A 27,350-nucleotide genomic window follows, 5' to 3' on the forward strand; every position below is an offset into this window, starting at 1 on the left:
TACATGCATGCTCTCTTTATTAGTGTAAACAAGTGAAATTTGGAACAGCTTCAGTTTTCATACACTGATTTATATTTATTCTCATTGTGGCCTTCGTGCATCAACATGTAAACATCTTCCCCATCCCCCACAATCAATAGCCCCCACTAAAACAATTGTACAGCACAGTTTGATTTGCTCTGAATTGCATGGCTTCCTGCAGTAAAACACTTTAAACTTTTGTTTAAAAAAAAAAGAAAGTAAAACTTCCAAAAAAAAAAAAAGGGGAGGTTTTCTTTTAAAAAAATAATTTTTGGTAGCTTGTGTTGGAAGCAAATAACTTTTGAAATAAATGTAGGCACAGTCTGGTAAAGTAGCTGCCAGAAGGAGTGGAAGGAGTTCTCTCACTTGTCTCGCATGAGAACCATTTCTGTCAGGTGCACCAGGGCCTCTCTCTCGGGGGACGGCCGCAGCTTGCGGATCTCGCGCGTGGCCGCGTGGCAGTAGCGCTGGGCGAGGTAGGTGGTTTGCTGCACACCATCACTCTGAGGGAAGGAGACGGAGAGAGGAAACGGGGAACTGATCAGCCTCCTGCTGCCTTCTGCCTCTTCCGGTCACAGGGGGAATTCTAAGGTCAGTAAGTACCCTAACACATTACATTCTGATGGGGAAAGGAAGAGGATGCATTCTGTACTCAGGGAAACCCACCTACCTGCCCCAAACTGTCAAAGTACTAAAACTCATCCATGCTGAAACAGCAACTCATCCATTACAAAACAGCACTGGTACTAATAACAAAGTAGAAACTAAGGGTTTATCCCTCCTCTCCTGCCCTAGAGATGTACAAAACCCCCGTGCTATTCTGAAAAATAGGTAATAATTTTGCACAGACCATTACTCAGTCTTTTTAGACCAGTCATTTAAAACTGGTATAGGGTGTGCACTGCAGTTACAAGACTGACTGGAAATTACATGCCATTTATACCAGCTGTTGAATACAGCTGTGCCTCAGCTGAAGGAACCGAGTTCATGCATAAGCTTTACTTATGCAGATTTTATGCTATTGGAGGGGAAAAAAGAAAAAAAGTTCTTCAGTACCTAGCACTTTTGCTAAAACACTGTGCCAGTAGGAGAACCGAGGAGTTCTTACTTGGCATTGTACATTGCATGCTACTCAGCAGGTATTTGCCAATGCAGCCTTGCTATTTTACTTGAGAAGCAATGAATTTCAGACTGAGCAGCAGGGAGAGCACAAATATTTGATATCAGTCTTACCTGCAACACATATTTCCATGCACGTTCAACATCTCCTGGCTTACTGAATCTCCTCATTATCATAGCATTCATTTCTGGAAACTAAGCACAAAGGGAGAAGGGTTTCTACTTGCTTTTGAGTTGTTTTCCATGTAGCTGCCTGCCATTCTAAGGTCAGAACACCACCAAAGTGCAGCCTTCTTCCCCTGCCACTGTTGCTGCTACAGGTATAGCTTTAGGTTTGTACTTGCAGTCTGCGCAGGACTATAGCAGAGCACAAGCATTTAAAACTTAAACCTGGCTCTGCTGGCTGTAGCCAGTTGGTAGCAAAGTCAGCACCTGCCATTTTATCATGTTAAGCAGATGTTCCAGTGTGGTTACTTCTGATGTGGCTACTACCTGGTGTATAATCTGCATCAGATACTCTATCACAGATGATGGGTTGGTGTTGGCACTCCTAGAAGAAGCATCTCTGCCCCCACAGGTACAAAAGAAACCAGGACATTGGTTGTTCCAGTATTGTACAGTTCAACTTGTAAAATCCCCTCATGGTAACATTGGCTGTTACATTCTCTTATATTTTCCATTGTGCTGGTATTTTATATAAACAGATTTTTTTTTTTTTTAGTAAGACAAAAATGACAACTATAAGGTATTTTGTTTTCAGTCACGTAGCATGTGTAGTTAGCACTGCATGCTCAATTCCCTACAAATCAAGCAGGTAACTCAAGTCAGCTTTGAGAAAAATCACATCACTTAGGTAAATATGCAGCCTCTTTCTTCAGACAGCCTAGAAACAAAAAAACCTAGGGCTTAACAAAATGAGGCTACAACTCAAGGCAGCTACTCCACAGAAGAATTCTTTTTTAAGGGAAAGAGCTGTTTGTTCAGGTTGCCTGAAAGGATTAGAGTCAAAGAAAGATGATTTTATTGCCATATACTTGTAAACAGTGATCTGCTTTCCTTGCACACCTTTGGTCCTGCAACTGCAGCTTTACCACCTCGTTCAGGTACAAACATGTAGCACCCATCAGTGCTGTGACAGTCTCCTATTACTCATACACAGTCTTGGAGATGCATGCAGCTGCTCAGTGATGACTTATACTTTATCTAAAAGAAGAAAATCATGGCTTTTTCTAGATCCTAGCTTCTTTCCCAGGTAATGACAATTTAATTGTAGTGTTCATGCAACCAGTTTTCACATTATTCATATTTACAGTTTTATAGGATGCATATGGGATCACTTTTTATATTTAAGCAGTAAAGGACAGGAAAATGCCCAAACTTGTAAGGCAGAGCTGTTATTAGCAATTCTGCATATTTAGTGGGCAGCACATCAGCATTTAACAGGAACACTTCAAATAAAAATCAACCTTCATTCTTCAGCTGTACTTGTTTAAAAGGAGCTTTAGAATCAGCATACACTAGTGTATTTTCCTTAAGAATAAATGGGGTGTTGTTTGTTTTTTTTACTGAGTGAGCTAACTTCAAATACTGAATAAACAGGTATTATATCAAGGTAAACATTTTTTTTTCTCCTTAATATTCTAATGCACAAAGGTGTATTTTAGAGGGGAGAGGAGAGGAAGAAAAGGCATCTGTCACCGAAGATCCAGAGCACATTAAAAACTAACAAATGTTTGTCAGGAAGACAACTGGAAGAGTACCAGCTGCATGAAAGGATAGCAGCAATACTAATCTGAAAAGACAGCCTATAATTAATAATTACACTTTGGAGTGTCTTCAAGTCCTGGCTCATGAGTTTTTTTTCTCAGACACAAATATATGAACTGTCTTTTAGTAGCATCATAAGTGTCTGTCGAAGCTCCACATTTTTTAGCATTCATGCTTTGTTTATAGATCAGTTAAGTCTGTAGTGCTGTTGTTCCAGTTTCTTGAAAACAGCAGGACATTTGCAGCAAAGAAGCCTTCTGGTTAATGCAGAAAACTTTATAGGATGGTCAAGTTATCTTTCAATGCAAAAATGTCCCTCTATCAAAGATATAAATGAGGAAAAGCATTTAAAAGTGGCCTACAAAGAAAAAGATTTTAAAATGGGACTGACAGATTTTATTTTATTTCTATATTATGAACTAATTTATCTTGTAAAGCTAATAAAAAGATAGACGAAGTTCAAAGTCAGAGACAGACAACCCAAACAAATTAATAACAAAGAGTTTTAATTTAAAAATTGGAATATTCAACACCCACAGGACAATGTCACCCATTCTCTGCCAAAATTGGGTATTTGCAACATGCCTTGTTTCCTTCTGCACATGGCTGTAGCACAAAAACAGTTTTACAGCTCCATCCTCCCTCTCTACCTGAGTGTCTCACTGCTCTTTGGACAGCTCCAATTGCTGATGACACAATTCTGAAATAACAATTCAAGAATATGCTTGTGAATCCTCCAGACGAGTATGGAGAGACACCGAGGACACAGAGAAGGTTGTTCTCAATATGCGTTCATCTGCTTTGTCAGTTGGCTGATACTCTGTGCTCCCCTGTTCTGAGATACAGATCCTTGGAAATGCCCAAAGGATAAGGAGGCAAACAGATGTGTATGCTCCACCTCCTCCCACAACAGGCTCTTTTAGAGCGGGAAGTAAATGTCAAAGTTGTTGGGTTTTTTAAATGATTTAGAACTTTTCCCATGTCAAGCTCTAAGCAATTCCACTGAGAGATCATAGATGAGAGCTCTGCTGGAACTAATTGTGCCAGCTTTTGTATCACACTGTGAAGCCTGGTCGGAAGGACTGCTTTTTAAGTCCCAAATCTGCTTGCCTCTGGTGAACAAGACACTGGAGCAAGGAATTAAACCAGTTTCTTTCCTGTTCATGGATTAGCACCAATTTTAATATTTTTTCATGCTACTCACACTTCTGTTTTCATTTTGCTCCTCCAAATAATTTTTAAGGCACTGAAAATCTTGACCAATTTTAAGCCCGTTTTCTTTATGACACTCCCTCTTCTCTTACCCAACCTTCAGATGGGAAACCTACTCATGTTTGTAAATGGATAATACTTGAGGACAAAGTGATGAAAAGATCAAATCCAATAAATAAATGTACCCACCTAAAGGCAAGGCAGGGATTTCAATTCTTGGCCCCAGATGGACACAAAGCCCAGAACAAGGCAAAAAAGCCTACATACAGAGTCAAGTCTGGGAAGAAGATGTCCCAGGAGAAAACACAAGCAAAAAGCTACTAAGGAATAAGCTACACAAAATGTGCTAAAACTCTCTGAATACCTAAAAGAGCCTAACAGTAAATAGAGTTGTGCAGGAAGGTGTTTCTCGTAACTTGTGTGTGCACAGAATCCATCTGATATTGAACCCACTGATTTGTCACATGTGCCCAGGGCACTCTCATCACTGACACAGGAGATTTGAGGTGTTTCAGCTGGTCCTGTGAGGAGCAGTTTACACTTTTCATTTTGAACAAACAGCTTCCTGCTGACTTACCTGTCGACAAGCAAATAAGACGGGGCCTGTGGCCAATCCAAGCTTGAGATCTGCTGCTGTTGGTTTCCCCAAATGGTCAGCACACGATGTAAAATCCAGCACATCATCTATCAGCTGGAAAAAATAAATATACAGATTATTTAAAATTAAAATAAAAATAAACATACAGATTAATTAAAATTTTTAAGTATTAGAGCTAAATACAGAATAATCCTTGTTAAAGACAAGATTTGTAGGAAGGATTAAGACAGCCCACTCTGATTTCTAAAGCACTTTGGAGAAGTTTAGATTTTAGATTCCATTTAGTTCAACAAAAACACTACCTGAAAAGCTATGCCAACGTTTTTTCCATACTGGTACGCAATCTCATGAACTTTGGGATCAGGGCAGCCTAGAATTGAAACCTGAAAAGACAAAAACCCCAAATAAATAGAAAGCTTTAGTTAGCATCCACTTTTAGCCCCTGACCATAGGTGTGACACAGCCAGCACAGGCTGGAGGGATCTGGGAAAGGCAAAAAAAGCTGACTCAGGCACATTCTGGCTTATCTCAGTTCAGGGAGACACACAACTAGCCAAGCTTACTAGAAAACAAGGCTGAACAGCAGTGCAGTATTAAAACTACATTCACATCTGCAAAGAGATTAGCTTCATTAAATATTTATCAGGCTTAGAAATTACAATGCAAGGATACAGCGAGAAGAAACGTGGATGCACTTTACATGGAGGGTAGTAGTTGTATCCAGTCCAGTGATGGGGAAATTAAACTAATTACATACATAAATCAGCCAGGGGATAATTGGAGGTCAGACGGCAGATAAATGGACATTACATGTCTCATAAAAGATCACAAAGCTGGATGTGTTGAACCTGGTACAGTAGGGGCAGTTGACATAAGGATGATTATTTTTAAGGTGATGTTAACAGTATCTGACTTGCTCAGGAAGATGACTTGATTAGCCTGCAGGCAAAGGTACTGAGGGATAATTAGTGGCAAAGAAAAGACAGCAAATGAAGAAAGCACACCAAGCTCACAGAGGTATCACTGAACTGAGATAAACAAAACATTTTACTCGAATGTACAATCAACTACTTGAGAGACAGAAATTTTGCTGAATAAACTCCACAAAACTAAAATACGGGACATTAACTAAGGTTTGAGAATTAATATCTTGCCTCAAAGTAAGGGCATTTATGCTTTTGCATTTATGTACCAATTATACATTTTGCAAAATGAGGTTGGTTAAATACTCAGATTTATTTCAACCTTCAATAAACCAATTAGAATAGGGGACAAAAATCCACCCTGGTTTATTGCAGGCATTCCAAATCTGCTGTGACCAATGCGAGGCGTAAAGATACATTTTGCTTAAGACTAAAAATATATGCCAGGAAAACACAATATAAAAATAAGTATGCGTGTGTTTGTAGGTATATGTATTCCTCTTTAAGACTGTGTAAGGCAGGATCATAAAAAACCCCTCCAACCCCAAACTAAAAGCAAGTCCAGCAGGAGCTTTGAAGGTGAATGGGAAGATGGAAATAAGAAACAACATTATATCCTAATAAATGTGATGCAACTTGCACAAAATGAGAGATGATTTCATGCAGCAGTGCACTCTTCAAATCTGAGCATCAGAACACTTCCCAGTCATAACCTGCATCTGTGGATAATAACTAAGCCCCAGAGGAATCTGGATGACTGAGAAATTAACAGCATCGTACATTCTCCACTTTTATTTAAAAGAGGACAGTATAGCAGGAAAATAATGCTACTTATCTCTAATAATCATACAAAATCCTGAAGGCTATTAAATAGAGTGAACTGCAAATATGAGATATTTAAATAGATGTTGCTAGGGACTATTGAAAGTAGAACATTTTGCCTTTTCATCCTCCTTTTGATGTTTGTCTCTTAAATAGCAGTATTTGCCCGAGGACCTAACATCTACTGCTGCACCATGCAAACTTTTGGTTGCTTCTGTAATATAAATCACGTAACACCAGCACGGCAGGGGGACTGCAGCCACCCTGTTCCAATGAAATCCTTACCTACCTCCACATTTCATTCCCTGTGGAGGATTAAAACACAGGATTAAAACACAGAATTCAGTGAGAAAATCGTGGTTAATGGCAAAGAGTCAGAGTGGGCAGTAGCTGGCAGAGGATGGGAGGAAGTGCTGTGTAAAGAAAAGAGCTTCCTCATTTAACCTGAAAGGTCAATTCTTGTTCATAGACAAAAAAAGGATTAAAAATTCAGGAAATTTGTTTTGCCAGTCATCCTCAAGTGAGCAACCCTCTGACCACGGCCACAAAATAAACCTCCGTGTTGTGTCTATCAGGGAGTTCCTTCAGGATGCAATTTCTCAAACTGCTCTTGTAGATTGTTGCCCCCAGCTGGACACTGGCCGGGCTGCAGCCAGGCAGCCTGTCACTCCCACATGGAGTTTAACTGGAGCTGAACTGGGATAATGTTCTGGGATAATACCCACATTTGCAAATACAAATCAGGATAACCAAGTCAGGACAGTGACATGTGTTTAAATGATAAAACTCCCCCTTTGAAAACAGCCTAGAGCTCTCCAAATAGGTATGACTGGCTCATGACAAATTTAATCTTGCAAGAATTCAGGCCTGTCCTCCACTAAATCATGATGAAAAATCCTTCCTAATACCAAGTGGAACAAATTCTTTAGAAAAGTTCTTTGAATTCAGCAAAGCAGGACAATCTCTTTAGTGTTATTTCAAATACACTTTTTGCAAAAAAAAAAATTGTTTCTGTTATGTTGTAGGAGAGACTATAAACCAATTTTGCCTCTTTACTGAATTTAACATCCATAAAATACATCATCAGCTCTGGGTAGATATACCCTGCTCTGATATTAAATATGTGACAATATGGCAGCTGGAGTTAAAAGCATTTGCACATCTCTAGCAGTGCTCTATAGGTCAGAGAGGAAAACCTGCTGCTGGGCCAAAATTTGCTTGAATAAACTCTACAAGAGATGTTTGTTCTTGTAGTCCTACATTTGTGGACTCCATGGAAAGGAAAAGGTTCTAAAATGTTCCACTTTTCCAGCCACTCTCCTCCATGCCCATCTCCAAAAGCAGTCAGGTTCCTGCCTTCTCATTCCTGGCTCATCCACCACTGATTTTCTAGACAAGAGCAGTGTTCCTCTTTCCAGGAGAATCACAGACTAGTTTAGGATGGAAGGAAACTCTGAAAGTCATCTGCTCAAAGGAGAGTTTACTTCACAGTTAGATCAGGTTTCTCAGCGCTGTGTCCAGTTGATTTCTGAGTATCTCCAAGGATGTAAAATCTCACACTCTTGCAACGTTTGACCAACCTCACGGAGAAAATTTTCCTCAAACCTAACTGAATTTTTCCACAGTACAACTGGTCCTTTCACTGCACATTTCTCCATCCTCTCTATGCCCTCCTTTACAAGCTGCAGACAGCAGGATTCCCCCTTTGTCTTCCCCACTCCAGACTCCAAGCAGCTCTTGGCACATCATTGCTCCAGCCTCTGCCCTCATGGTGGCCCTCCACTGAACTCCCCACAGAGTGCCCGTGTGTGTCCTGCATGCGGTGTCACAGCCACTGCCCTGGATGTGCTGCTGCCCTGGCAGTGATGCTCCCTTCCCATGCTCGTCCTCCACTGCTGCTGGGAGTGCCACCGACTCCTCCAGGCTCCTCAAACCCTCCTGGCAACTACTCTTGAGGATGGGGTGATGGAGGCCTCCCTGCAAGAGGGACTCAGGACAAGGCAGACAACTATCTTGTCCTGAGTCTGCATTTTCATGCATTTGACCTTTTCTCAAGTAATTAATGTTTTAACAGGTTAACCAAGTACTTGTTTATGCAGAGTTGTACTTTTCAGTAGCAAAGATTATCTGCCTGAATATATGTGACATACTCATTCAAATCTTTTTCACAGCAAAAAAAATACCCCCAAAAGGATTTATTGTATTTTAAATAATAAGTAAGGAGATTTACTAGCTGACCGTAGTATCTGATACTGCTGTGCTATTACCCTACATCTGCCTTGGACATTATTGCAGCCTGCAGGTCTAGTTGGGCTGGGGGGGTTCAGTTCTGCTGGTGGTGGTCAGAGGTCTTGTTTTCCTAGGCAGCAGTTCCACATGCTGGTAGGGTTTCTGATGGAGCCCTGTGCACACACCAAACTAGGAACTGGTTAGAGCAGGAGCTCACAGGAAGATCAGAGCTTCAGACTATTGGTTTCTTCAGTCCCTTCCACAGCCCTGCCTTACACAAGGAGGCACAAGCTTCCTCCTAATATGGAAATCAAGAATCTCGAATGCACCCTTACACTCAAAGCAAGCAGGATTTATTCCATCATCTGAAAGTATACCATGCAAAATATAAATAGCTTTATGAGGCTCAGGAATTCACATTACAGCAGGATTTAAAAAAGACAGAAAACCTGCTCAGATGATTTTGCTATTTCCAGCTGGCCTGATGACTAAACAGAAATTCCACTCTAGCTTTATTGTTTCTGAATTCTTGAACTAAAGTCACCTCATGTTTCTCTGAAAAATGCCTTGCAGTAACTAAGGTTTCAATGACTCTGGGCCATCTGCCACTGCCTCCTTTTACAATACACTTTAATTGAAACTTTGGTAACATTCCCCCATGCAGAACTGTTGTAGAAATAAACTGGAGACTGGGATGGCTCTTAACATCTTGAACAGACTGTTCTCTCCCTAAGTCCTAACTTGAAGAATTTTGATTTAAATGCAGTAATGCTTTGGTGGTACAGAATGTATCAATTACAGTGTATGTCTTGTTTAGACCTTTTTGCAGGAATACTCTCCTCTTCCATTTCTAAAGCATGGCACCATGGAATTCTAAGGTGCCACCTGAACTTGTTTGACAACTTTTCAGTTAATAATTGTATTTATTCAATCACAGCAATGAATCAGGTTTTTCCTATCATTAACAGGAACAGAACTGCTTCTAAAACCCATAGTCTCTCCTCTTAGTTTTGTCCCTGAGAACAAGATATGAATACTCTTGATTCCCTAACTGAATTTCCTTTCAAGATAGAACTGATGATCCTGCTTATCACTTTTGCAACAGAAAACAGAAATCCCATCTGATTCCATTTCTTCAATAGCCAAAGCCATCTAAACGAAAAATATCTCAACACCCACATGCAACAAAAAAACCCCCAAAAACCCAAATCCCTCCCCCCCAAAAAAATCCCTTTTAACTGCCATCAATAGAGCTCTCCTAATCCATGCAGAAAGAAACTGAGGGAAACATACATATTCAACTCATTGGTACTATGTGCAGCAATAAGGATTTGCCATGAAGAGAGACTTCTCCCTCGGTTTTCCTTTCTAATTCAAATTTTACAGCACATAGAATTCCAGCAGTTCAGCAATGGAACAACTCAGACCAGCCACTAGAAGAAAAGCAGCCAAACATCCCCATGACCAGCATCACAGCCTCAGTCTTGAGGGAAGTGCTTTAAATCTTTAACTCTGGCAAATCATGAAAAGGAAAAAGCTTAAACTAGCACATCTGTAGGGAGAATCCACCCTGTGGGAATGTGTTTTCTTCCATCTGCAAAGATTCTTTTAGGCAGACTGTCAAAATGAATATTAAAACTAGTGTATTTTTCTGGGGTAGCAGAATAATGAGATGCTCTTCACTAGTACAGGTGCCTACTGATATAAAACAAGATTTGCAAAAGGAAATTGTCAGGGTCATATTGCCATTAATATGAGCAATCCAGAAGACTTAACTTCTTTCCTCCAACTAGAATAAAAGGTATTTTCCCTCCCCCAAAATCCATGTGCCTCATTCTGTGTGATCATTTTGACATAAGCAGTTTTCAACTGCTGTCTGTTGCACAAATGCACCAGTTCCCTGAGAACAAAGGAAGATGATTAACACTAGCACAGATTTTTAGTCTAATTCTTTAAGAATTCCCATTTTCTATAGAATCCATTAGCTATACTGCCTTTCACTAAAAAGAATAAACAAAACTCTCTTTTGGGGTGAGATTATTCCCCACCTCTATTCTCTGCACTAAAACTGAACATCTACTTTTGTGTAAGAACATAATCTTGAATTGGATCTTTTTGTAATCAAGTAAAAGAACTGAGTGACAGGGTTGGATAAAGTAATTGGTAATTAAAACCCCAAGACAAATCAAGTACATGCTTCTGGTTTTTTACAATGTGATGTAGAGATACCAGGAAAATGTTTTCACCCAGAGGGTGACTGGGCACTGGAAAAGGCTCCCCAGGGAAGTGGTCACAGCACCAAACCTGACAGAGTTCAAGAAGTGTTTGGAAAATGCTCTCAGCACATGGTGTGACTCTTGGAGTGTCCCATGCAGGGACAGGAGTTGGACTTGATGATCCTGATGGGCCCCTTTTCCAACGCAGCTTACTCTCTGATTCTATGAATTAATTGTATCCTCCCACTGTAACCACTTCAGGTCTCACTCAGCACCAATGAGTAGGGCCAGATGTCAAAGATTTAAAATCAAATTATAGCCTCAAAAATGATCAACTGAGTTTAAACTGCTGTCTCAAAGTTCCAGAGTTTCATAAACTGAAGATTGCCACTGTTATGATTATTTGAACCTCATTTTGATTCTTGAGAACAACAATATATCTGTGTATAAATAAAAACCGCAGGGAAAAAGTGAAAACCAATATTGGAGGCTACACAGCTGAACTGTGATAAAATTCACAATCTCAAACCCATTCACTTGCTGGCAGAACACCATTCCAAGCTCTTGCTTTGGAGGGTCTCCAGAGCAAACAGCAATACTAGTTTAGCTGTGAAGCTTACAGTATGGTATGTTAACTTCAGAAGAGACAGACGTACATACTGCTTTACAACTGTTTGCTATCAGACTCGCCGTCTTCTTAAAAGTCTTCTCGAGGTAGTGAGCAAATCTCTCGTTCTCGTTTTCCTTGGAACCCAGCTGGAGGAATTCACCTAAAGAGTTGCACAGATGGGAGGTTTTATTTGTGGGTTTATTGCTTAGGCAAGCAAACTGGAAGGTAAAAATAGGAAAAGACCTTACCACGCACCAGATCTTCAATCACCTGAGTTAGAACAGAGATGATAGTGGTATTTCCAATTCGTGCTAAAGCTACAGAAGCAGCTGAGAGGATGAAGTCGCCAGCTAGAACAGCCTAACAACAACAACAACAAAAAGATGATCCCTTAAGTCTTTTCTTGTATTACTGTGTTACTACAGACCATACAATTCCCTTTATTTGTCAGATCTACTCACATTACGAAACTTGACTACATAAAGCACAAATACCTCATTTTAAGAGCAAAAAAACACATAACCAAATATTGAAATCTGAGTAATTTTTGAGCCCCTATCATATAGTACTGGTGATATTTTTCTGTATAAGCACTGTCACCCCTGTATGCAGTATGTGTTTGCTTATGAAGTTTTTTTGAACATTAGTTCTCTGTTTGACCATTCTCTTGTGGCTGTTATGCCATGTGAACTCTGAATTGCCCCAAGTTCCTTCCTTGCATTTTCTGGTGAAGATCTTTCTTGAAATGCTTTGTGAAGAAAACACCAATTTCAAAAAAATTTCCCACTGACTGAAAACATTTTTGTGTTCAGCATTCAGGATGAGGTACAAGTTTAAAGTATTTCAACAGCACTGCAGAGAATGGCACAGGGAATGTAAAATCAGTAATAATCACAGAATGGGCCAGGTTGGAAGGGGCCAGAGTCATGTGGTCCAATCTCCCTGCTCCAACAGGGTCACCCAGAGCACATGGCACAGGATTGCATCCAGATGATTCTTAAATCTCTCCAGTGAGGGAGACCCCAAAGCCTCTCCAGGCAATCTGTTCACGTTCAGGTGGAACTTCCTGTGCATCAGTTTTTGCCCTCTGCCTCTTGTCCTATTTCTTGAGAAGAGCCTGGATCCATCTTCTTGACACTGCTTTCAGATATGTACAACAAGGGCCCCTCTCAGTCACCTCTTCTGGAGGCTGGACAGGTGCAACACTAACACACTTCAACCATTTCTTATCTAATGCTTTCAACAGCTCAGAAAAGGAAAACACATTTGTCTCACCCACAAATTGTGCACAACTCTTCATTTGTTTTCTGACATATTTCAAGACCTAGCCATAGTAACATTACAAACCTCTAGGTATTTGTGCTCAGCTGAAATTCAAAGGCAAGTCCTGCATGTATTAGCAAACTCACTTTCCTTTCTCCCCAGATCTGATTAAGTGTCCTTTTTCCTCTGCGAGAATTTGCATCATCAATAACATCATCATGAACTAGACTGGCTGTATGGATCATCTCAGCAATTATGGCCACAGAGCGCTGGCTTGCTTGCACCTCCCTGAAATAAAAAAAACAAAACCAAGAGCTGTCAAATAATTAAATCAATTATATATGCTGCAATACACTATTAAAAACCTCTATTAAAAACCAAACAAAAAATTGTTCCTCTGAAAACAGCTGTCACAGCTTTTTCCTGGTCTGACCCCCTTCGTTCAAACCTCGAATTAGGAAGACAAGAGAAAGTAAGATCACATGAGTACAGAAAGTGCAGAGGGATGAGTCCATCCTCATTAGACCTATTTCTACATTGCTGCATTAACAGTACTGCAAAACTCCTGTGTTATTGACTTTAATCCCTCTAAATCCAGACTGCAATAAATAGCACAGCATCAAGGATGCTTGGCTCCAAGACTGAAGTCTGGAAAACAGCAGAGAAAGAATGACAGGTAGCTCTGTAGATGAGTTTTAAGTTTTCCTTATCTCTGTTGCTCTACCTATAAACATGGCATCACAAACTCTCTACAGACCGATAACTCAACTAAGCAGCAAGCTGGAGAGATCAGAAAGAACAGAAACCTGCACTCTACATTTGAAAGACATAACTCATAGATCTTATACTTTATGTTATCTGATTACCTGAAAACTCCAGAAGTTCTTCAGAAGCCTGAGGAATTAACTAGAATTCTACTGCAACCACTTTAGGACTGTGAACACCAGCTACCTAACACTTATTGGAACTCAGCCTTTGGGAAGTTCTAACATAGATTATTGAACTCTCTAGTTCACACTACTTTTTTTTAACTAGGTGAAAAGAAGGTAAGGGAAGAACACAGAAGCAATTATCTAGAGAAAAAAAACAGCAAAAAGCACATACAAGATCCAACCTAGCTCACACAAAGCACCATCTCCATTAGAACCCAGCTTCCACTGTCTTCTGGTATTTTTCTGCTTTCATCATGGGTTACGTGCAGGATCCCAGAAATGGCTATCCCAGTCAGCCTTGCCTCATAGGTGTAACAAGTCCACATGGACATTTAAAATACCCCACTAAACAAAATAAAAACGCAAAAAACCCAAAACACAAAAAAAGAAACTACTTCTGATATATAAATAATGTACTTCTGGAACACAGACAGCAGAGAAAATCATACTATTTTACAGGAGAACAGAAAATGAACTGCAACAGAAGATAATTTCACCTCAGCTAAGGGAATTTAAAACTTTCCTGCACTGCCGATGTCCTTTAAAATGTAGTGATTAATCACAAAATGAAAGAACATATTGCAGTCTGCTGACATAACACTGCATTCTGACACCTACCTCTATACAGAACTCTGCACTGCTGTCAGTGGGAGTTCTACATCCTGAACAATAGCAGGATGAATGGGTAGCTCATAGGCCATGAAAATATGGCTTTTACACAACAGAAAATAAGAGCTGGAAACCTTCGTGGTTTTTGGAGGCAAGTCTTAATGTGGACTAGTGATTTAATCAAATGCTAGTTCAGTGTAAATAGTTTTCCAAAACAAATTACTCTTACTAAGTAGGAGAAAACTTACCTTCAAAAAACTGTAAAGGTCTCCAGCCTCTTTCCTGCACTGTTCTCCTTTTGGGGTTTCCCTTTTTCATTAATTATGTCAGCAGACTGGACTTCCTGCTGGGAAGCAGCAGTAAAGACTGACACACTGAAATATTTCAGTAGTATGAAGACAGCACAAAACCAGTTATTTCAAAAGCAGGTTCTGAAAAGTTCTGCATTATACTCTATCTTATCTCTGACAATGACTAAAAATGGCATAGGAATGTTCATGGTTTCCAGAATGCTGTATCATATGTGACAATTTAATCTGAAGGGGTTTTAAAACTATTTCCACAAAGTCTCAAGCAAGGTTCTTCCCATTGCTGGCAAAAAAAGTTCTGCAATAGTTTCCTACATGCATCTTGTGAGACTAATTCTAGATCAGAGCATGCCTACTTTTAGGGGTAAAGACACAAACCCCAGGATCCTTCTCATCCCCTGCCATTTTTCATTCAGTTTCTCCTGCAAAATAAAAGCAAAAAGTGGCAGTAACTCAGTAGATAACAGCAAACCCAGCAAGTGGAAAGATGCCATTTTTATGTCATTCTCAAAGTAAAGATGCCCTGAGATGATGTGCATTTACAGATATTTTATACAACCAATCATGTTCTGTTTTTCAGTAGGACCCCTGCTTGATTCAGTGGTAAGGTTCTATAGATCTGCTGTACCCTGAGATGTTTGCCATTACGGAACTTGTTTTGTGAACACTGAACAAGCCAAGGTGGACCATACAGGTTAAGAAACCCCAAATGTCTCCCTCCAAATACCCTTGTCCAAAACCAAAACAAACACAAAACAAACAACCAAAATCATCCAACAACAGTGAGGGGTGAACTCAAAACCACACAAACCAGTATTTACACTCTCCAACACAAAGCTTGGAGGCAATGTGTTTGCCTGTAAGTATATATTGCCAGTTTAGGGACAGGAAATGAGCATAAGAACTTGCAAAATTATTGTGCTATGGCCGCAGTCCTTCAAGCATCATTCTCCTGCTAAGGCCCTGTGGCTGAAAGAAGCAACCATCTCAGAAACAGAGTCTGTGACACAGAAGGGCACTGCAAACTAGGGGAAGCACAGAGACTGCATGTGCTAACACCAGAGAAAACTGCAGAGCAGCTGACACCACGGGCTTTTGACAACAGCCATTTGGAGGAGTGAAACAAAAGGGAACTAAGGTTGTTGGCAGGTTCTATCTTTAGGAAATACTCCATCGAGTTTAGCCACGTCATTTTATTTGTTTCTCACACTACTCTGATAAAATTTATTTCCCTTCTCTCCCTCCCTCCCCCCAACCTTTTGTGCTCACTGTTTTATGTATTATCGTTGTATTTCTTCGGCCCTCTCTTATTTGCCTCTCTCTTTTTGGTTGTAGGAAAAGAAATAAAAACTCTCATTTGCAAACACCTTTGGAGAATAACGAAACACTAGGTCCTGTCAGGCTAAGTGATAATTCTGTGAAGTTCTTCACAAGCATGTGAAGAAATCCAGGCAGTGGATGTGTGAAATTGAGGGTTTGCATGACCCCACCTTAAACTAGCTCTTACTCTCACATAAAGCAAAATTGCTATCAATAAGCAAAAAGCCACTGCCCAAGGGACTTAAAGACTCAGGGTAGGACTTAGGACACTTAAAACTTCAAAAGCAAAGAAACAACACACTTCAGTCACTTATCTTTTTGGAATTCAGATAATTCTTTATACAACTGACATTTTCCTTATTATGACCACAATAAAGTGACCTCACTCTAGAAAAACAGTTAACCTGCTGAGGGTATAGTAAATACCTCACCTTGTTCAAACCTAAACATAAATGATCAATGTCACCTAAACTACAAGCAAAGCCACCTAGCCATTCCATTCTCCTGAGAAATCTCAGCTATTCTGGAGGGACTCTGTGAAGAGAAAGAGGTCTCTTGGGACTGCCTTGTAAGATCAGGACCTGTAGCCTTCCTAAACTGTTATTTTAACAGCCAAATAAGGAAAAGTATTGCCTTTTATAAAAAAATTGCAGAAAAGAAGAAAAGAAAATGAAAAGCAGGCAAAAACATGCTGGGTCCAGCAAGTTATATTACAGTTGAGAATGGCAGCAAGATGAAGCAGAAACTGAACATCAGCAATACAAACCCCAGAGGCAAAAGTAAAAAAAAAATGCTAGGGCTGAACAGTACAGGATATTGGCTCACCCTACAAGCCTACAGATACTGTGGTCAGTCTCTTCAATCACATCTGTGGGAACCAAAGCCTCAACAAAGGAAAACAAGCCTGGGAGAAGAATCAGTATTAGGTGAGGAAAAGAATGATAAAATGCTTCAAGGGAAATGACAAATTGAAAGTGAAAAACATGCTAAACACTGGGAGAAGCAGAATGTAAGGCAAGTATTTTTCCCCCCAGGTTTGTAGAAGAGTAACAGAGTTAAAAATATGCAGTATTACTTCTCTACACACACAATTTTCCTCACAAACATAAAAAAGTTGGAAGAACAACTTGCCACCCACAGATAATGTTGCTTTAAGAAAGTACAATAATGAATCAATCATAGTATCAATGTGAACTGAAGTATATGTATACCCAGAGCAGGTGTAAGACAGCTTGCTGCAAGCAGCTTAAAAGCAAAAGAGAAGAAAATGCCCATAAAACTTTATCAGCTCTCAGGAACTGGGTATCCACAGCACAAATGTAAATTCCTTTTGCACGGCCTTGTCAGCCCTCAGAAGCATTGGTCACCATGCAACAACCAACAAGCAGTACAGTGAAGACTTGTATCAACACATGGGATAGTTAATTACAATCACAGGCTTGGAAAAACTGGCACAGGGCACAGAACAGGAAGGTAAATACCCTGAGATTTCATTACATTCCTTTGCTGAAACATTTCTGTTCTTGCCACTCAGATTTTCATTCTAACAGCAACATGACAAAGGTGGTGACTCAGCCTGGTTTGTACCAGGAACGTTCAGATTATCGAGGAGGATTTTAAACACTGAACATATTTTGGAGGTGCTGATTAGAACCACAACAGATGTACAAACACTGCCAAATGACACAGGCATCTAGAAATCAGAGGACTTATGCTGAGGGCTGGCTACTGCAAAGCAAACACTTGCCCCAGGCATATGTGGCACTTTCTTACTGGCATAGGGCAGGTCTCAAAACTGGTCCTGACAGATTTGATACAGCATAACATGTGGACAAGAACATGTCCATGAGCATAAACATATGTCAAAAGACAGCAAATATGCCTTGAGAATATAGGCAAATTCAGTCTTTCTACTGCTACCTCTCTTTGATTCATCGTTCTACTCCCACACTGTATGACATCAGTTCCAACCTTCTCAGTACTGCACACATGATTTTGTTCATAAGCTTTTCATGCTGCACACTAGAATGAGATAAAACTATTTTTACCATTATTTCGATTCCAAAGATGCTCCAAAAACTCACTGTCCTCGTTGTTAAAAGTCTCCTCCTAAATTTCCATTCTCTTAGAAACATAATGCTTTGTCTTAAGTAGCTCTTTCACCCCGTTCCTGATAAATCTGTAGACCACAAGCCACAAGTCTTCAATCTTCATGATTATCCTTGCAATTCACCCCTGAAGCCAGCTGGACTTAACTTATTTTGAGCACAGGGATCAGGCACGCTGATGATTTCAGGAAGAGTGATATACAGTCCTGTAGCTGAACTGGATGGCTGATGCATGCTAGGATATCTTTGAGGTTTTTCCTAACAAAGGTGGTAGCAAACCACACTTGGGTTATGCCCTAATGGGTCACCTGAGACCTACAAGTTCAAGCAGAAAGTTTTGGTTTACTGTGCTTCCTTACCTTTCACCATAAATGGATGATCATCAAGAATGACTCTGCCATCAAAAAGTGCCATCCTCACCTTCCTGTTTTTCATGTCAGGATCACTCATGAATATATTAAGCCAGTCAGTGGCAAAAGGTATCCCTGAGGATTTTCACAACCAATACTGTTCCTTTTGCTATCTCAGAGCTGATGACAAGAAGCAGTCCTGAACTGACAACAGAATCTGGCTGAAGCAAAGTTCATTAATCCTGGATGATTTTTCCTAAAACAAGGGGAACTGGCACACACAGGAAAGGATGCTGCCAGCTCGGTTTTGCTTTCTCCTTCAAAATTATATTCACATAGAAGGGGGTCCAGGGCGGAGGGTGCTATCCACGCAACAAAATACATGCCATGCTCTGAGGTAGTAATCAAGTCCAACAAGGCATTAAACTACTCCTACAGAGAGAAAACTGTGCAAGAGCTCAGAGAAATCCCTTAAGACTGACAAATTAGTCTAGAAACACTTCTGGAAAGGGACCAAAGATTATCTACTTGAAATTCTATACAAGGCAAGACTGGAAGTGTAGCTGGAAGGCAGAGAACACTCCAGCCAACATCTTTCCTCAAAATGCAAACATAGCAGTTGACAGGAACGTGTGGAGTGAAGCATTTGCAATGAGCCAGACTCAGCAGAGAAACAGCATACAGGCCAAGCATGATCTTCTGCTCAGTTAAAACTGCTTTCAAGTAACTTGGAGATCACAAGGATTACACCAGACTAATTAGCTTAGAATCTTACATAAAGTGTAGAAACTTGCTACTGGAGGGTGGGAAATAAACCTCTTACTGTTTTCAAAATCTCACAGCTTTGAATATAATCATACCATCTCTTTAATAGCTTTTCTGCATAATTACTAAAAAAATCTATGAAGAGCTCTTCTCACAGCAAACCTCTTACCTGTGACCAGAGTTTAATAGGAACAGGAGTGGTTACAAATGAAAAACACTTAGTGAAGTTTATAAAGTTTCAAAGAGTATTAACGGTTCTAATAAAGCATTTATGCAAGAAGGTAGAATTGACTAAAAGCCTTACAAATATAGTAATTCAGCAATATTATTTATCCCCTCTGCTTACAAGTGCAGTATAGTCCATGACTTAACACATGGAAATATGTAATAAATGCAGCATCTCCTTTTGCACTGGCCACTACAAAAATACAGCTTCAAGATGGAACTTACATTCAGATTTTACCGAGGAGCATTTTATTTTCATAAAATATTTTTCAGAAACACAAGAATGGTAACTTTCAAGCATGATGTGTGTATCTGAAAGCGACCAACTCACTTGGAATTATTATGGTGAATGTTGCAAGCCCGAGCCATTAGCACCACAATCATTGGTCGAAAGGCCTTTCCCTTCCCATCAAAGTAATAATCACACATTTCCTTAAGTTCTGCTGCAGAGACCAGCAACTCCTATAAAAAGGACAAGAGCATTTCAGCACAGAAGTCACAAAGTCAGTCTGTTTAGTGTAAGTAAAACAATGTGCATGTATAAGGTTAGTGCTTCTTGCATTCATTCCACCCAGTGTAAGCTCAAGTTATTTTTAAAATTACTATGAGTAATCTGAAATGTAAATTATGCATTCCAGTACTGCAAATCAGAAGAAACAATTGCATTCTGGTTCTACAAAATATGATAAATGCTCCATTTCCCTTCAGTTTAAGTTTCAGACAGCAGGTCATAAATATAAATAACATTACTTCAATAATTATCCATAAATATATTTCAATAAATATCCAAACTGATGGCTGCTATTAAAAACAATCATCATGACATTCCAGCATAGTCACCAAAATCCCTTACCTTTTTAATATCTTCATAGAGATTCTTCAAGTCTTTTCTACCAAGCTGAAAAGGGTCTTGGTATTTTTCATCACTAATTGTCTTACTGCAGCTGCACCAGTGGGATGTACTCGTATGATGAAACCTGGTGACAGTGTTTTTCAAGAGAGTAGTTTTGTTAGAAATCAAGCTCCCCTGATTCCCCATAAAGAAACATCTGAAAGGATTTCTCCTTCTCCCCTCACACCCCATTTAACCAAATGGCTAAAATAGATGAAGACATCAAAATACTGTTTTTCAGACAGACAGTAAGGTGCAAGGACAGAAGAGCTGTGTATTGATGATCATAAACCTTTGGGACCTGGCAAAGTGCATTTGGCAAACACACTCCACCCATCACAGATCCCAGATCTTCTGAGACATAAACACCACCTTGCTCTTGATCTATTCCTTTTGAATACACTATGGATATTGTAGCCTACATTTGGAGATGGAGCCTTCACTTCTGGAAACCCAACCATTCTGTTACTTTCTTCCCTCTCACGTAAAATTCTGAAAAAATATTCCTGACTTAGATTTGATATTTTTTACTTTCTATACCCAGCTACATAATAAATTAATACTTCCAGGTAGCGTGATGGTGCTAGGAAAGTTCATCAGAAAAGGGTGAAAGCTCCACCTGGATGCATTAAGATCCATTTAGCTTAGGAGATTTGTTTGGTTGTTTCCTGGATTTGTAGTTTCTTCCTCTTCTAATGTTTCCTTTTCCAAAGTGAACCGTATGTATTTTCTTGCAACATTCTTGCTTTGCCCGTTACTCTCCATGACAGACAACTAAGATTCAGACTCATCACTACAGCAGCAGTCTACACTGGTTAATAACCTTATCTTCAAAGTTTACAGCTCAGAGGTGTAACTACCCAGTTCACCCAATAATTATGTCCTTACCCGCTACACAACAATGTGAATCTCCAACTTACCGCCAGAATATACTACATATTTTTGGAAACGAGAAAGTTGAACTTCTTTGGGTAATGTGACACATCTGCACAAAATAAAACCAGGGACAGTTTATTAGAACTTTAAACTGACAGAAAACATTTGACTACAAAAAAAAAGTACCCATCACCTATTGAATCAGGGCGTCCCCCACACGGCAAATAATGGGCTCTGACTCCATGATTCAGAAGGCTGAACAATTGCTTTATTCAGCTATACTATATTACACTAATAGTATACTAAATTACATACTAAAGAGATACTATACTGCAAAGATAATAAAGAAAAACCCATGACTGCCTGAGACAGTCAGGACACAGCTTTGACCCAACTGGCCAACCAATCCAAACAACCCTCACCAGCATCCAATAACCAAATCACTTTGGGTAAACAACCTCCATAACACATTCCACATGTGCCAAACAACAGGAGCAGTGAATAGACATAAGAATTGTTTTCTCTTCTCTGAGCTTCTCACTGCCTTGCCCAGGAAAAAGCCTGGGAGAGAGTTGTGGCTGCTGCTCTCTGTGAAAAGAGCTGTGGCCACAATCACCATTGCTCTATTTCTCCATTTTAACAACCCAGCAGCACAGGGAGTCTCATAACCCCTTCCACACCACGTGAGACGTGAGTGCACACTTCATCAGGCACACTGAACTGACTCTTCTGCTCCAGAGCCTTGGACTTTCTCCCCTTGCAGGCCCAGCCCAGGAGGCTTATCACTTAAATTACCAAAGCTGCTCCAATAAAACCTTGCTTTTGCACTTGAGCAAGGTGCAATTTTCAAACACTCCCTGCCTGGCACCAATCAAGGCACAGAGAAAAGGACGAGCTGTTTCAGGACACAAACGGAAAATCATGTCCTCGTTTTCCCCTGAAGCAATTTCAATTCAGCCTGCTGTTTCTAATTTACATCTGCCCATCTTCCCTGCTAGATGTCCAGAACCTAACTTCCAAATCTAGCAATCTCTCCAAGGATGCCTCCCTGCAGACAGAGCCCAGGAGCATGAGGGAAGGAAGGCACAGCCCCAGGTTCACGATTCCAGGCTGAGGAAGGAAGTACAGCTTTTACTCTGCTCCTGGGAGAGATGCCAGGAAGTACCGAGCCCTGCCCAATGCCGGGCTGAGCCAGCCTAAAATCACTGCAATCCACGTGTTCACCAAACTGCCTCTGGAAAAACTCGCACAGAAACGCTCAAGGAGACCTGCTCCTCGTGCCTCAGCGGCTCCTCATACGTGGATTAAAGTAAAGCCTCTCGGCTCCTTGGACAGTGGGAGACAAACAGGGCACTCCTCCATCCTCCGTGCTTACACAAGACCATGCAAGGAGACAAAGGAATGCGAGGAGCTCAAACTTATCACAGATCTGCAACCCACTGCCCTCTGACTTCAGTGTCCGGCCCTATGGCTGAGACATTCCTAAGTCGCTCTATCGGACCTCTCACCGCGTTCTGTTGCTAAAAATAGCTGATCTCTTCCAGCTCTTCCTTCAGCGCGGGCACACACACAGACCCCCTCCTTTACACCGCCGCTTGACCCCGGAACAGCGGCTGGCGCGGGATGCTGGACACGTTCGCCAGAACACTTTCCCTGTCCCAGATCAGAGCACCTGAGCGAGGCTCAGAACAGCAGCCTGGCCTTGTGAAGAAGCTCCAAACCAAGGCAGTGAGTGAACTGCCCCCATTACCGCTCACAACGCTAACACACACAAACGCCCTCAAAAATCTCACACTAATGAGAGCCACTTCCCCTGCTCCCACCTAGGGCCGGCTCCGAGAGGCTCACCCATTGACCAGTGCTGAAAACCCCTAATCCGGAATTTAACCTTGCACCGAGCGCGCTCCTGCCCCCAGCAAGGACCCTCCGGCAGAGAGCCGCCCCCGGGCCGTGGCGCTGCCCGGGCAGAGCCTGCGGAACGCCGAAGAAGCGGCGGCCGCGGGTGCCCGCCCGGCCCGGCGCCCCCCGCCCCATTCATTCCGCGCCCGCCCGGCGCCGCCGCACTCACCGCCGCGCTGGGGGCCGGCGGGACGCGGGGGCCGGGGCTCGGCACGGAGCCCAGCGGCGGCGCCCGGCGGCACCAGGCGCCGCTCCGCCACCACCACCGCAAGGCCATGGTGTCCCCCAGCCCCGCCGCGCCGGCACCGCCTCCCGGCACCGCCGCGACCCGGACGCGGAAGCCCCGCGCAGCCACCGCCCTCCGGCCCGGTGCCGGGCGGGCACCCCGACGCCCTCCTTGAGGGCGGGAGACCTCAGGCCGGGTTCGTGGGTGATTCTGGAAGGCGGGGTCTGGGGACATGTGGTGGCGGCCCTGGCTGCCCGCCTGCCTGGCCTGGGGCTGTGTGGCCGCGCTGTGCGGCTCCCGCGGGCTCTGCCCGGCCCCGAACGCCTCCCGCCCCGAGCCGGGTCAGTGCCCGCGGCGCCGGGCGGCGGAGCTCTGCGCCTGGGCCCTGTCCTCCGACAGCCTCCTAGGTACGGCCTGCCCGGTCCCGGGGCTCTGTACTCCCGCCCTGCCCGGCGCTTTTGCTTGTTGGGTTGTAGCAGCTTCTGAAGTAGTAACTAAGTGAAGACCTGATGCACGCAGTCAAATATAGCTTTAAAATTAAACTAGATTGGTCATAAGGAGCTTTCCCCTTCCCGAGTCCCAGTTATGTATTAGTGCCGAGTTGATAACCTGACACATGTCTGGAAGTACACAAAGTATTCTAGCTCTTGGGCATACAAAACTGCTTGTAATCATAGTGATAATTTATGATACCATTACAGAACTAATTTCATCAGGTGATACATTTACTTGTGAGCATTAAGAGATAATCATCACTGATCAATCTTGTAGCAGCTGGTTATAACAGGATCTGTTATTAGAGGTGGTGAGAAACATGGCTAGCAGCAAGGCTCCAGAGATGCTAAGTAAATCAACATTTTTACAAAACAGCGTCTATGAGGTACTGGCACTTTATAATTAATGTGGAATTGTTAGATTGTTGCAAGCAAAAGTCCATAAAGATGGTAAACCACACAGTTTTAAAACAATATTTGTTGTCTGTTACCATGGAAAAGGGCACAGAGTAGGTGTGAAGGAAGAATGAAGCACAACTTCTGAGTACACATGTATGCTACAGCAAGAGCTACATCTTCTGACCCATTCATTCCGTTTACATCACTCAGAAAAGATTAATCTGTTTTCTTGGGTTGTGTGGTGATCATTGCTGCATATGGACTGTACACAGCAGTTACAGGTGCACGGTGACTTAATTTTGTTACACTACATTGTTCAGCTGCGGGGAAAGCTGAACTTCTCTGTCTCCTGCAGATATCTTTTAGGGTGTATAAAATTGAGTGCAACACCAAACTATCCTGAGACTGTTCCAGTCACAGTCTATTCAATCTATTCTTAAATATGGTTTAGATCTTAAAACTAGAATGCCCTGATAGATTCTTTAACTGCAGAATTCAGTCCTTTTCAGAAATTCCAAACAATAAAATCCTAAATTTATTTGGGTTTGCTTTTCATGAAGGCATACATTGGTAAAGTTGTAGTACTACAAGTTTTAATTATTTTTAAAAGTATTTTGGCTGGAGTTAAGAGGAAACATATTAAGAATAGTATGACTTATTGTTTTTATACGGCATTTGTTGTCTGTTTCATGTTTACAGATCCTTTTCCAGTTGATGTAATCCAAGAAAATTATGTCCGTAACGTGAGAAATTGCATTTTTTCAGTTGTCTATCCTACACCTTTTAAATCTAGAGTTCGTCTTGTAGCTGTTTCAAAGGTTGGCTATTGTTTTTTTATTCCTCTCTAATTAGTAGAAATTATTAATACATGTACTAAAGTATATTTTAATATTCATATGCTATTTAGTGTGAAACATCTTCTCAATAAATACTTTAAACAAACAGAGCATTTAAAACATATTGTGAGTTTTCTTTTAATGATGAAATCTGTAGAGAAACCATGTTCATTACCACTGAAAATTTGATCATGTTCAAGTAGTATTTTTTTCTCCAGGAAGTTCTTGAAAATGTTTTGGATCTTGATATATCTGTCAAAGGATCATCTGATTTTCTGGAGTTCATCAGTGGTGGGAAAGTGATTTTTGGGTCTGTTCCACTGGCCCATAGGTATGGGGGTCACCAGGTAAGTATGGCACTCATTGTTCCAGGTGAATTATGTAGGTCTTTCCTTGTGAATTACTCCTGGATAATACCTGTGAGTACATGAGTATATGTCTGTGAGTACATGAACACTGACTAACAGTTTGATTGCAGACTTGTTGTTCATAACAGGCTGCAGGTAGAAAAGAGCTATCATATCCTCCCACACTACCCTGTTTACTTGCTCTGCTTTTGTTTATGCCTGAAGCAAATTATCTTTTTAATTTTTCAAATTAGCTTTCTGCTTAGCACCCCAGCAGCTTGGCCAGCTATTAGTATCTAATACTAATAGCTCAGAGGAGCAGAGAAGGACAGACACTCACTGCAGCACCATGATTACTAAGGTTCAAGTTTCATTGAAATGGCTATGATTATTCCTGGAGAAGAATGCTAGAATTTGATTTGTAATTTCCAATTAAAAAAACCAAAACAAGCCATGTGGGTTTAAAGGCTCATTATACAAAAAAGACAGGTCTGTAGCTGTACGTGTTAGCTGGAAGGTAAAAAAAAAAAAAAAAAAGAAAGAGGATTACTGGTGTTACTGTGGTTTATGATTCATTTTTGGGGTGAGTATGGGAAGTACAGCTTTAGGGTTCAACATTTTAATGAGAGCAAATATGTCTTTTGTGAGGACCTAGATTTAATCTGTATTGTTTCAAGTATAACTTCTATAAATGATAGAGGACAATAACTTGATTTTAATTTTTGTCAGTTTGGTAGCTGGGCAGGTCAGCTGGGGGATGGAAGAGCCCACTTGATCGGAGTATATACAAACAGGTGTGAATTTTTTTTTAAGTGTCTGATTAAACCCTGTGTTCAGTTTAGCTGATTCATGGTTAACCTGAGGTCTGTTTTTATAAATGCCAATGGTATTTTTGCAGGCATGGTGAGAGGTGGGAACTGCAGTTAAAAGGCTCAGGAAAGACCCCATACTCCAGGTAAGTTGCAGTTACTCTGTGTCCTCTAAAACTGAATGTTTTCTTTTTGAAATTTGCTTTGATTTTATGACATATTCCTTATTTCTGTGTTCTCTGTAGGAATGGTGATGGGAGAGCTGTGCTTCGCTCTTCTGTTCGAGAGTTTTTATGTAGTGAGGCCATGCACCATCTTGGAATTCCTACAAGCAGAGCTGCTAGGTATTTTTCTTTCCTTTGTTCAGAGTATACTAAGTTACAGGTAATTTTGTGATTGAGTTTCACTGAACATTAATAAAGCAGGGCAGTTAGTCTCCAAGATGAAAGATCTCTTCAATATGTATGCAATCAGAACAAAATATATTCTCCACAGATTTTTGGATAAAACTTTCCAATAATAATAAACTCCAGCAATTAATTTCATTACATAGTTTGCTGGATGCTAGATACACAACTTAACTTTAGTGTAGTAAAGACTCATTTCTGTAAAGTCAATTCAAATTCTAGACTCTAGCCAACTAGGAAAATGTTGGAAGTGGCTATTTTTGTACTGTCATTTTTAGGATTGCTGGGAAAAATTGTCAGTCATATGAACAAATATTAATATTGGAGGTAGAACTGAATGTAGGCAATTACTCTCAATTCTTTATCTCTGCAAACACCCCTTGATCAGAGAGAGTTCATAAAAAAAAAATTAAAACTAATTCTGTGTGAACCAAAGGAGACTAACACATTCATTCATTTAGGTGATTTTCTCAGAATCAAGTAATTGAATATTTTCAGATTATCATGTTTAAAAAACCAAGTTCATTTTGTGTTCCAAGTAGTCTCAAATCTGTACTGCAGTGTTTCAGGCTTTAAAGAAAGCAAATGTTCTCCAGAAAAGGCCTGTACTCAGCTGCTACATGGCTAGGTGTCTGTATTTGCAAAGTGTCTGCAAATCTCTTTAGCATTAGTTCTAACTCATTTGCTCTGTTGAAGTGCAGTGTTTGTAAATGACATTTTTGATGGTTTATTCACTGACTTCATCTCGAGACTCTTTGCTGTTGGCTG

The 27,350-nt window shown here is 40.9% G+C and overlaps 2 protein-coding genes across 3 annotated transcripts in view; one reads left to right on the plus strand and one right to left on the minus strand.

Moving 5' to 3' along the window:
* PDSS1 (decaprenyl diphosphate synthase subunit 1) lies at positions 1–23,524 on the minus strand. Of its 2 annotated transcripts, XM_038128176.1 has the most exons (11): positions 23,234–23,524; positions 21,210–21,274; positions 20,251–20,374; positions 19,729–19,859; positions 12,927–13,068; positions 11,766–11,877; positions 11,568–11,677; positions 5,020–5,100; positions 4,697–4,810; positions 1,255–1,335; positions 1–524 (listed from the first exon to the last, which is right to left on the minus strand). In XM_038128176.1, exons 1-11 carry the CDS (start codon positions 23,522–23,524, stop codon positions 384–386), a joined length of 1,392 nt encoding a protein of 463 aa, XP_037984104.1. In that variant the 3' UTR covers positions 1–383. The 2 variants fall into 2 exon arrangements, with proteins under 2 accessions (XP_037984104.1, XP_037984105.1); XM_038128177.1 differs by lacking the exons at positions 20,251–20,374; positions 21,210–21,274; positions 23,234–23,524 and adding an exon at positions 14,570–14,664 and having other exon boundaries at positions 56–524; positions 19,729–19,852.
* LOC119697413 (protein adenylyltransferase SelO-like) overlaps positions 23,521–27,350 on the plus strand; it is a 22,690-nt gene continuing 18,860 nt past the window's right edge. Inside the window, exons 1-6 of the mRNA XM_038128178.1 lie at positions 23,521–23,697; positions 24,883–25,001; positions 25,238–25,366; positions 26,096–26,160; positions 26,265–26,321; positions 26,421–26,519. Coding sequence (XP_037984106.1) covers positions 23,523–23,697; positions 24,883–25,001; positions 25,238–25,366; positions 26,096–26,160; positions 26,265–26,321; positions 26,421–26,519 — 644 coding nt within the window. The 5' untranslated portion in view covers positions 23,521–23,522. The remainder of the gene's footprint in view (positions 23,698–24,882; positions 25,002–25,237; positions 25,367–26,095; positions 26,161–26,264; positions 26,322–26,420; positions 26,520–27,350) is intronic.

The sequence above is a fragment of the Motacilla alba genome, chromosome 2 (genome assembly GCF_015832195.1).
Source record: "Motacilla alba alba isolate MOTALB_02 chromosome 2, Motacilla_alba_V1.0_pri, whole genome shotgun sequence".
In the NCBI taxonomy this organism is placed as follows: domain Eukaryota; kingdom Metazoa; phylum Chordata; class Aves; order Passeriformes; family Motacillidae; genus Motacilla; species Motacilla alba.